General features: G+C 41.8%; 1 protein-coding gene across 1 annotated transcript; it reads right to left on the bottom strand.

Moving 5' to 3' along the window:
• Positions 1–2,512: 2,512 nt before the first annotated feature.
• mrpl39 (mitochondrial ribosomal protein L39) lies at positions 2,513–11,208 on the bottom strand. The gene is made up of 10 exons (XM_083938063.1): positions 11,060–11,208; positions 9,034–9,240; positions 8,623–8,762; positions 7,140–7,239; positions 6,960–7,027; positions 6,237–6,349; positions 6,070–6,135; positions 5,785–5,938; positions 5,235–5,282; positions 2,513–2,640 (listed from the first exon to the last, which is right to left on the bottom strand). Exons 1-10 carry the CDS (start codon positions 11,094–11,096, stop codon positions 2,551–2,553), a joined length of 1,023 nt encoding a protein of 340 aa, XP_083794189.1. The 5' UTR covers positions 11,097–11,208; the 3' UTR covers positions 2,513–2,550.
• Between the last annotated feature and the right edge of the window lie 983 nt (positions 11,209–12,191).

The raw sequence follows: 12,191 nt of genomic DNA, 5'->3' as shown, positions 1-12,191 counted from the left end.
ACTGCTGCTGTAATAAATAATGGACACAGGCTGTATTCATATTTGCTGCACTGACGTGTATAAAGTCTTCACTAAGCACTGAGCGTAGACTGAGATTAAAGTTGAATTATACATAAAAACATGCTGCTGCCTTTATCAAATTTGAGATTCTCTAGTAGTAGTTCAGACCACTTCGATCTTAAAGAGGAAAATGTTGACACAAACTTGGATCAAGATGCTCAAAGTCAAATTTGAGGTGCAGCGTGAAAGCGAGACGCAGAGAAGGCTCAACACCCGAGGCTGATCTTTCTTATAGAGCAGTATCATTACTTACTTACATCTTTATTATATTCACTGTATGGTATCCTGCAATCAATTAGCACAATTTTAGCATTTTAGCAGATTTTGGGCCCCTCTTCAGTTCAGTTAGGATGGTTTGTGCTCTTATTTTTTAACTCCTTCATTGTTTAAGTGTTGTTATTTCCTTTGTTTTTAAAATGGGACTTTTGCATGGGAAGCATCTGGATGCACGTGGGCTTATTTGTTTCTAAAACCCGCTTTCCATATTGTATGTGTCTGTATTTTGGGGAGAAGTAAATGCTTTTAGGGAACACTGAGATGAGAAACATCAGTTTTACATGATTGTTAAGTTGATCTAACTGCAGTTATCCAGTGCAGAGGTGAGAGAAAGAGAGACAACTGTGAATTACTTAAGTGTTAAGACTGAACGCTGCATAAACCAACACTAACGCTCGAGCGTCTGGTGTGACTTCACTGTTGACCCCGTAGTAAAAAGGAGAACAGAAACGCATGATAAGTTAAGTTCCAGGAACGCATTATCCCAGGGCGTTTTAGGAGCGGTTCAAATGTAATAATGTTTGAGCAGCAGCGACGCAGGCGGGCGCAGCAGTCATCTTAAACATCTCTCCGGCCCAGAGGAATTCAGGGCATCGATTCAAACATCTCAATCGGTGCTGCTGGTGTGTTTGTGCGCTCTAAGTCCGAGGCATATGTCCTCGGGTGTGTCTCGCACTTTGTCGGTGTGTGGGGGTCGTGGGGGCTGCGGTAGGATGCTTGAGTGGGAGCAACAGCTGCACAGCCAAGCTCAGTCTTCAGCCGTCTCCTGATGGGGTCTGATACAGTTGGACTGGGATTATTAAAACGCAGGGGGAAAAGTGCCCTGTTACAAAATACTCCTTGGATAATTGGAACATTAAAGGGGTTTTAATGCTACCCGTCTCTGACTTCTCTTGCTCGTCCCAAGAGGCAGAGGCTCGGATGTCCAACGGGATCTGTAACTTACAACTGAGGGAGGGGGGGGAGGGTTGAAGAGTCTGGGTGAGCTGCTGGTCATTAAACATTACCAGCTGTCTGCAACCACCTGTACTATTACACAAATGGTGGGCTATTAAAAACTATTGGTACCACTTCAGAATAAGGCGTCCTTTATGAGCGGGAAGAAAAAGTTTAATTTTTTCAAGTTTGATTAAGCAAATTGTTGAATTATTCCTTTAATATATAATTTACTAATTCTTTATAGTTGAGTAGAAGCTATTAATATGGACATGGATCATCTGAAGGCACCAGGAAGTCACAGACACACGCAGTTCTTACATCAGCACAGACTACACATCACTTTACGTCTCACACACGAGCTGCGACTGTGATTATTTTAATGATCAATTAGTTTTCCGATTCATTTATAGATTTCTAGAGTTAACGTCGGATCAGTTTTCAGTTTAACATCACATAAGATAAAGAAAACTATCAAATCTTCACAATTAAGAAGCTGAAACGAAGGATTTTTGGCACTTTTGCTTAAAAAAATAACTTCTCTTAATAGCGGCACATTCATTTATTGTCAATCAACCAAACGCTTACTAGTTTCAGCTCTACTCAACTACTTTCTAACAATTAAGTTGACCAAGCACAAACTGTCGGATTAGTAAAGCATTTGTAAAAATATAAAAGGTGTCTTAACGGAAAGTGGTACCAAACTGTTGTGATTCAGAGCGTCTTTACAGCATCTCTGCAGGAGTGTTGTGTCTAATGTGTCAAACCTCCTGGAATTCTGAGAGGAAAAGAAAGTCCCTCATGGCTCCGATCCTCAGGCTCGCTCACACTTTCTCACACTTGACTCCAAACACACTCTGAGGATTGAGAGCCACCTGTTTGACGAGTGATAGACGCAACAGCTGCACTGCTGCCTGACCCTCAGAAGACAGACACGCGCACACACACTCCGCTGTTGTTGTGAAGCAAACTGCTGACACACGCATATCCACACATTTTCCATTTTCACTCTTTACTCTCACTCCTACACATCTGCAATCAGCTGAACGGTCAGAAAGTGAAAAACCTTATCCCTCATGAGTGTTCAAATCTTCTTTTCGATACACACAATGTCAGGTTTCGCGCAACAATGGGCGCACTGGACATGATTTCCTTCAGTTTGTGGCGATTTCCATAAGAATGAGATAAGTGGGAGTGATTTGTCACATTTTTTTACACATTTATTGAACAAATGATACAATCGGATACATGTGAAAGTGTGTATGTGTTTGTGGAAGGTTACACAGAGGTCGTTGCTGGCTGCTCGAGAGGTGGAGTCGACTCAGGAGGAGAGGGTGGAGCCACTTCTTCAGTTTTCGGCACCTTAACCTGCGCAAATAAAGCCACGTGTTAGTGACTATGCTCACAATTACTTTTATACATCTCTTCCCTGACCTTTTTTCTGTCTTTGGTGATAAAAAAAGAACTGGCATTAATCTTCACAATAACCCTTTCTACAGCGATGTTAGAGGGGTTTGGAGGACTCTGTTTGTAGCGTGGGCGGCCCTGTTTTGAGCGCCAGCTGGAGGCATATGGGGGACATGCTTCCCTGCCGCCTGCAGCCGGCTCAGAAAACACGCCGCCCACGCCTCGCTGCTTTTATCAAGCTCCTGTAAAAACACAAAAAGAGGGGTGCCTTAAAAGTGGAAAGTTGAATTAATATCTCTTTTTCTTTTTTTAAAAAGTCTCCTAAAGTGCTGAAGTGTTGCACTGTACAGAACCGCATCGGATGGGAAGGTGTTCCTGTTATTCTGTCTAGCCTTTCAGGGGAAACACACAACATCTGATCCACTTCAAGCTACAAAAATACCATTTCTAGCTTTGGTTTCAGCGTGTCTTCATTTGTCAATATATTAATACAAAACAGCTGTACTAAAATGATATTCAGCCATCTAAACTTTACCATATTCAGCTTCCTTGTGCAGTTTTATTAGCGACATTTCATAAGAGCTGACTTTCTGTTTCACCAGCAAATAAAGTGGTTGAGATAATCTGGTTAAGCAGTAGGTTTGTTTACAACCTGTCTGACTGCAGCACGACCTTTCTCCCACATCTCCCCGTAATTACTTTGGAGAGTTCAATGTTAGAACTGAAAGGCCTGGAAATGCTCATTATTACATCATGCAAAAGAACCACTTTAAAGCTTGTGTTTACCACAGATGTGCTTGGAAGTTTCTTGGAAATAAGTCATTCAGCATGAAAAAGCAGAAAGTTGATTAAGACCTAAAAGACTGATTAGTCGACTAATCAATTAAGAGAGGGCAGCCGTGAAAGCCTGCACATTAAAGTGTCAATATTCTGTACATATGTGGTACCAAAGAATACTCTCTGGGTACCTAATCATACACTCATCAACAGGTTTTAATGTGGTGTTTGAATACCTGATATGAAGGCAGCTTTTCCAAATGAAGGGTATCTTATAAATGACTCCAAGCAGGATGCATGGTACAAAAATGCACTTTTCCAAGTTAAAGATTCTTCTTCTTCACAGAATGAATCTTTCTCCATCTTTTAGCGAAATGATGGTCAAACGACACAAGTTGTAACAAGGAAATTTTACTAAAAATTTGTGTTTCAAATTGCGTCCTCGTAGCCGCCAATATAGTTGTTATCTCTTTTTTTCCCACACAAATAAAAGGGCGGACGTTTTATCTGTGTGACAAGACGAGCGGGTGTCTTTTCGTTTTATAGGAACAATGAAAACCTCCAGATGGTCTTCAATGATCCGTCTATCAGTGTGAGCTGTCCAAGAGAAGGCTTTGGTTTGCCTACATATACTGTAAATACCGCAGTATAAATGTCCTTCAGAGGCTGTTTAAGTTTATAGCTCCTCCGCTGATTAGAGGCAGTGATTCTCTGTTAACACGTGGGACACAGAGGACAGGACAGCACGCTCTCTAGACACATCATACACACACATACACACACACAACACACACACAACACAGCAGACATCAGGGTGTGAGGAGATGCCATACAACAGTGTCCTCTAAGACCATAAATGTGCCGTCCTGTAGCTCCTGCGGCAGGTCTGCATGCTAATCCTGTGCTTGTAAAAACTCCGGGAAGACATGATGCAACTCTCCTCTGCTTTTAATGTCGCTCCAACTCTGACGTCCAAACTTTTTTTTAAATCTCTTATGAAGAGCTATTTCAATTCCCGGAATAACCGAGTGTGAAAATAAAATGTAGGCCACAGAGCGCACTATGTCATCAGTTGCCAAATCAAGTGTGTCTATTAATGAGTAAATTTTTTTCTTTCATTACGCAATCAGTGATGCACAGAGAATGCCAGAAAGGCTGCGGCAAAATACATTTTCGCCTAGATGGCTCCGTCCAAAATTAACTTGAAGCCTAGTTTCAATGTGAAGGATTCACGCTTCTCCTTTCCAGTTGAGCTTGGTTATGCTCAGACGGAGCCGATTCAACGCTGCATCAATCTGGGTGTCACGATGCACGACGTCAACAATAAGTGCCTTGAACCCGGAGAGATTTAAAAATACCTCTGCTTTGTATCTTGAGTTAGCGTCTGTCTTTGATGTCGAGTTGAGAAAACAGCAGCTTGTCCTTCCTGACGAGGAGATCTGCTTTTTTTTTTTTCTAATACATGCTGCGACTCCTCTCTCTTGTTTTTGCCAAAATATAAATGTGAAGCAATAAAAATAGCCGTTTTAAATCCTAACCTCTGGCTACTGAAATCTGAAATGATGTCTGCAGCCAGGGACGGAGCTGGCTGGATGTGGAACGAGCAGTCGTTTGGACAAGTATCCATCATCTTAGAGCAGACCAGACCACTGCCCCAAAACACACACAGCCCTCTCTCTCTGAGTTGGCCTCAGTGCTTCAGCTTTGAAGTCACTGCTGTTGGATGGCTGTGTGAGGTAGGAAAAAAAAGAGAAAAAGAAGATATTTGTTGTTCTTACCAGTTTCTCTGCCCGCTGCCTCAGTTTCCTCCACACTGTGTGGTGAGACTGCAGAGAGGAAGACAACGTGACTAGCAGGCACATGTAGACACCGACAGAGTACTTTCACTGCTCTGTTCAAAGGACACGCTTTGATATTATAAGAACAATCAGACTGCAGACTGCTCATTAAAACCTGTTATAACCAGAAGCACAGGTGGTGAGAACATTTTAAACTGAGATATTTGACGTTTTTATGCCCCAGAAATAATCAGGTATAATCATTTTTCATGTGCTCTGCGATAGACTGGCGTCCTGTTCAGGGTGTACCCCGCCTCACGCCCGATGTCAGCTGGGATCGGCTCAAGACCCCGCGACCCCGACAGGGACAAGGGGTTGAAGATGAATGAATGAATTAATTAATTAATTTGGAACATTAATTTGGACTAAATCTCCTCCTTGTCCCAGTAAAACAAACAAAGCTAAAATACAACTAACAAACTGTCACAAATACACAAAGAAAATTGTATTCAAGTGCTGTTATGTCACCATATTGCAAAGACATCCCTACCTGCAGCTGCAGAGGCAGGGAGATGCCCTGTGCCCGGCGGTGGAAGCCCCAGGGTCCCTGTCCCAGGCTGTGGAGGGCTGTCACTTCGTACTGGGAGCACAGGCCTGTCCTGGCCACCAGGGGGCCCACACTCAGCTGCACATGGTCACCACATCTACAGACAAAGAAAAAGGGAAATGATTATGGGAGAAACAGGGAGATGAACATGTATACCCTCCTTTAAATATCCATATTGTGACATGTTACCAACACTGGAAACATGTAAATGTGTGTGTGAAAAGCCACCTGTAGAGCATCACTGTGCCTTTGGGATTTTGTGCTGCCTTCTCTTCTACCTCTTCCTGTTTACACCTGGAGACACAGAGAAGAAGCTCAACAACAACGGTCAGCCACCGTGTGTTTATGAGGACAGAGGTGTACAGGGGACAAAAACAGGTGAAAAACAGGGATACCTGTTGTGCGAGAAGGCCTCCAGCGCCACAGAGGGCGCCACCTCCAGAGGCTCCCAGGCCAGGTCCTGGTGGATCAGCTGCTGGGCCCCTCGGGTCAGAGACCGCAACGACTCCTGGGGAGAAAAAAAAAGTCAGTGCTGGTTTAAAAACTTGCTAACACGCACAGAGGCTGAGATACAGTAAGAGATACAAGTATTTCTTTATCCACGGCAGGAAAGGACAATTAAAAGCTCTGAATCATTCCTCCCCTGCAACTGCTGCTGACAAACTGCACTTCAAAGGTGAAAATACAAAGTCACACTCTCTTCCTCACACACAAACACATTTAAATAAAAACAAAAACATATACTGTAAACACCAGACAACACTAAGACCTTCATGTTTTCCAAAATATGGCTATAGATAGCATGAGGCAGAGTTTAAAGGAAGGTGTTAACACAGCAAAAAAAAAAACTGCATTCAGGTCACATGTTGACTGAAGGAGTCGTCTGTGAAGCCTCTGACTTTTGTGAAAGACAGAATGCTCATCTTGGTGCAGCAGAGATTTAAAATATTCTATAAAGGATGACAGAAAAGCACCTCATATCATCTTACATCTTTAAACAAACTTACACACCTTTATATTTTACCACTGTCAATATTTGAAAATGTTTGTTTAGAAAGTAGAAACAAACAAGTAAGTGATGACGGCAGAGGCTTTACTGTACTTTTGACCCAACGCACCTCAGATGGAGTCCATGAGTCCAGCTGAGGGTCAAGCACCACATCACAGCAGAAAGCTCCTGAAGAGACTAGATGGAAAAGAATGACATGGAAACAAATTAGCAGCACACCACCTCTCATCTAATCTCATCTCTGATGGCTGTTCAGGGTACATTTGGACACACGGAGAAGTTCCTCTACCTGCCACCTCGAGTGTGTTGAGCAGCTCCACGGTGAAGTCGTCTTTGAACGCAGTCTCCAGCACCTGGCCGAGCAAGGCGGCGCAGGAACGCCAGTAGGCCTGAGGGGAAACCAGAGGACATGATGAATGTCCCAAAACCTTTACATGAGATCACGTGTTAGTTTTCCTTATGTCCTCTTCACTCTTTACACTGATCACAAAGACATGTAGAGAAAACAATTTGGTGCAAAATGTAAGCCAATGTAAAATGCATGATTTCACTGTTGTAGGTGATTCACATGATGTGAATGTATAGTGTCGTTGGAGACTTTAACACCATTGGTTGGATTCATAATAATTTAGATATTAAGTTATTGCTTTATACCACTCTACTCTAGATCCACCTACTTCAGTGTCTCTGTCATGTTTCCACAGGACACATAGGACCAAATGCAGTTATGTCCTTTTTAGTTGATGTTTAAATGATAGATTCACATATATAAAGTCTATATTGACACAATATCCACTCGCCCTGAGAGATCCTAATTCTAATGTAAGTGAAAACATTCCTGAATGTGTAAAACCTCCATCCAAAGTACATAAGACATCCAAATTACACTCATTTTGATACAAAATCCCCACCAGCATAAGGACATTCTTGTGCCAGATTTTAAAAATCACAACATACATGGGGAAAATAACAGCAGAGTGTAACGTGTATAAAGAGTAATGATGACAGATTTACAATGTATGTGCAGGCGCACATATCAGTAGTGCCTCAGGGACACAACCTGGTTGCAGTCCCCATCGAATAACTTATAAAAACGGCACCATTTCGTCAATTTTAAACACCTTTTAAAGCATTTTGTACATGTCTTTGTGTTTCTGTTTCTGCTCTGATTTTATTTATTGTTTGGATGAGTAAGGGAGGAAGCTTTATGAAATATAATGACAATAAAGACAATTCTGATAAACCCCAGTGCCTAATTGAAATACGCTAAAAAAGTACCTTTAGTAAATAAGCTTAAGAAACAACAGTGATATTGAACATATTATCTTGTGATTTTATTGTTCTCAGTGTCTGATGTCTCTGCTGTCTTTCCTGCAGAAGGGGGAGGAGTTGTACAGTGTGAAGGCCACCGATGGGAAAGACCTCCTGGGGTGTTCTGTGGTGGACCTCCACCGAGGACACCAGCTCACTCCCAGGACAGGCCCAGATTTCATGATGACCTTATTAGCAACACACCACCCGTAACTAACCACTAACTAACCAATAGCTAGTTCAATGTACATATGGACATGTGAGTGTTGTATTAAGAAAGACTATCTGAGATGTGAACCTATAAGTCACACAAGTCTCACTTAAGGTGGGCCTGCGGTAAAACAGCCACAACAATTACCTATTTCAAAAAAATTCTCATTCTCGTTTACATACGCTGAAAATCTACATCCGAAACAATCTATAATCCTATCAAATAAAACATATTTTCCTTGTTAAAGTACCTGGTTGACCAGTGTTGGATCACTGTCTTTAAATGTGAGCAGAGTTAGTGAGCAGGAGCGGGTGAGGGGCTGGTGGAGAGACCACACTTCCCCGTCAACCAGGGCCAGAGCCGAGTTGGTCACGTGATGCTCAGTCAAGTCTGAGGAAGGCACAGGAGAGTTCATCTGAGTCCAAAAGGAGGACTTATTTATAGCAAAACATGTGGCAATGAATTATTGATACATGTGAATGAAGCTGAGGTGCTTAGTTACTCTCAGATTATGAATTGTGACTTCAAAATGTTTACAAGAAAGGTTCAATTTAGGGAAAAAACGAAGAAGGTAGGTGTTTTTTTTACAGTTGTGGGAATCACACATAGTCGCTGCCTCCCCACAGAGATTAATTTTGCATCCGCACTCCCTTTCACTCACGTCTGGCACAGCTCAGTGGAGTGGACATCCCTCTGTTCATGATGAGCAGTGTACCGTCCAGCCCCGGGCCCTGCATGGACACCTCTATCTTCTCTACGCGGGGGTACAGAGCTCTCTGCCTGGCCTGCTCTCTGGAGAAGACGGTGTTGCGCTGGCTGCGGACCTCTGCGGCCGGTGCACGCACATTGGCTGCAGCGGATGCAAAGCCTGCAGAGGAGGAGGAGGAGGAGAGGAGGAATGGATGGATTCAAACAAACAAAAATGGGACGCAGGAGGAACTCAAATGAATGCAGGAGACTCTCCATCGTCTTATTAACTCTACTTTGTTACCGATGTCACGTAGGGCTGGATTTAAAAAACATCTATTTTCTGATTCTGATAACAGAAAGCCTGCGTTTCAAAGTGGAGGAGTGGAACCAAACAAGCTGTGGAGCTGCATTATGGGAAGTGTAGTCTCCAGTATTTTTTGAAGCTCCCATCGGGGTTCGTGCACCTTTTCCAAGGTCAAACTGAAGCACTTTCACGGCCCATTTTCAAGCTTTCACAGCACCTTAGAGCTTTGGTAGATTACATATGTCTACATATACAGTATATATTTATGTATTGATAGTTATTATTGCAGTTTTTTATCATGTTAAATGAGACGGTATTATGCTTTAAACAACTAAAGTTGTGTTTTTTAATAATAAAGGATAAGACAACAAGATTCAGTTAGATTCCTATTCTGTAGTTTTTTGTGAAAAAAATGTGGATACACAGTGTTTTTAAGTACTTTATCCAAAGTTCAAGCACTTTTCAAACCTTGCGAACAAAAGATTAAAATTCAAGCATTTTTAAGGATTTCAAGCACCTGTACCTACCCTGTTGCTTGCCCATATTAGATATTAGTCTTTATATGTTATGCATGTGTTTTGACTTGCTAATTCATGTCATCATGTGTTATTGTGCATGCTTTAAAATTAAATTAAAATGTATATAATGTAACATGCGCATAAATCATTGCAGCTTAAAATATTGTCATATTTAGACATGTCCATAATAATACAGGTGCAGTTAGTCACACTGAGGCTTTCAAACCTTTAATACTGCGTGCTGTCTCATTGTGCTCTTGTTTGAATTGTGTTGCATGCATTCTGTATTTGTGCTTCTGCTTTGCGTGCTGTGGTGTGATGTGATGTGTCTCGCGTCTTGAATGTTTTCTAAATTGATGTTGTATATACTATTTTGTCATGTTTGCTAATTGCTGTGCATGTTTTGTAGATTGCCCTGGCTAGTCATTTTGTAATTTTAATCTAATATTTTCTATATTCTGTTGTGTTTTTAGGGTGACTTTAACATCCGTCTATGGGGCTACAGATGAAAAATAGCCTCTTGGCTAATTCTGGCGCATTTACAGTAATGTTATTATGTGCACTGTCCCTATTTTCAGATAAACTAAACTTAAATCCTTTAACAATACCAAGGAGTATGTGGTGCTCAAAATAAGCAGCTAGCTTGCTAGCTTATTAAAGGGGAGTCTCCTGCAGTAAACGCACAGGTGGATCTGCCCCAATTAATGATGGCTGCCCTCCACTGGGAACCTTCTTCTGTATTCAAAGGAAAATCACAATTTTATATTATAAGTGTTTCTCTGTAACATTGCATTAGAAAAGGGGCTTAGTACACGTTAGATAACCTATATTTGAGTATAATATATACATATTTTAAACTGTTGCTTTCTTCCTTGTCATTTTATAAAGGGGTTTCGTATGTGTGTTAAATTATCTCTCATATAGACGGAAGTGAGGGAATTTTTTTAAATATCTGTTTTAAAAACCATGTCAGACAACTGGAATGAGGTTAGCTTACCGGTGCACAACGAGGAGAGAGCCGTTAATGTTATTAATAGTTACACATGTGCTTCTCATGCTCTGCCGACTCTAAAATGTCTATTATCCAGACTCAATAATCAATGTGAAGCTATAAACCGTCATTTGAACCCAGTTAGCTTAAATGCTACTGCTAACGTTAGGTAACAGTTACTCACGGCGCTGTAGAACTTGCAACACGGTCCTGGTCGCCATGGTGACAGATATTTCTACACGTAGATAAAAGACAACATAAAGGGCAAATAGATAAATAAATGTCACTTATGGCTCTTGGGTGAAGGACGCCATGCCTGTTACGTGTGCAACGAGTATTTAGCTCCGGGTAGGAACTGAAGTCAGCGGCTAGAAAAGGTCCGTTTGACCTTAAAGGACGAGAGTGCAGTTCCAGTTTGTGACAGCAGGTGTCGCTGTTGGTAGGTATTTCAACGAGGCGCGTGTAACCGTGTCTTCTTCTTCTTCTTCTTTATTTAGGCAGACTAGACGCAGCTATGGCGTATTGCTGCCCCTACTGTTTGTTATTAAGAGCTGCATCAAATCCTTCTGTACAATCCTGTTTTGTGGAGATAATCAACCAAGTTCTTTGCTTTAACCCTCCTGCAGTGGCGGATAAAGGTGGGCATGGGCCCCTGGGCTACTGTTTGTTTGCCCCCCCCACATTATGAATCATGCTTTATCAGAAAAAAACCTGTTAGAACAGATTAAGAGTCCGCAACCTTGAAAAATCCTGTCAATTAAGGAATTTTCTTACGTAGATCTTGGTCCAGCTGTTCTTTCAGGTGTGTTTTTCTTTTTCCTGCTCCACTATCACATTCCCTTTCTGACATTTTGCCGCTTGTCTAGTAACAGTGAGTGACATCATTTGACAACAATCAGGACCTTATGAGTAAATGAGTCCCATATTTATCCAATTAGTGACCTATCTTTTAATGTTTCTATGCCCCCCCCCCCCCCCCCCCCCCCAGTGCAGTCAATTCAAAACACTTAAAATAGTCTGGCTAATCTGGGGCCTTTTTCCCAGTTGTCCCCATAAAATTAAGAAAATGTATTAAATATGAAGCAAAAAAAGGATGTCAACCATGTATTTAGAGATGTCAAACATTGAATGGGGTCAACTTGTCCTAAAGGTTAACATGAGCGTTGAATCAAGGTTTGGAAGTGTGCGCAAATCAAAAACAGTTTCCCCATCCGCTCTAATTTTCCTGAAGAGAGTCCTTGTTTGATTGGAGTCAGTTTTGCACTGGAGAAGTACATGTTTCACTATCTCACTATCTTCACACTCACGTTTGCCAT

The sequence above is a fragment of the Echiichthys vipera genome, assembly GCF_963691815.1.
Source record: "Echiichthys vipera genome assembly, chromosome: 23".
NCBI lineage: Eukaryota > Metazoa > Chordata > Actinopteri > Perciformes > Trachinidae > Echiichthys > Echiichthys vipera.
The sequence above is the reverse complement of the archived record's forward strand: the minus strand, read 5'-3'. Positions and strand labels throughout refer to the sequence as shown.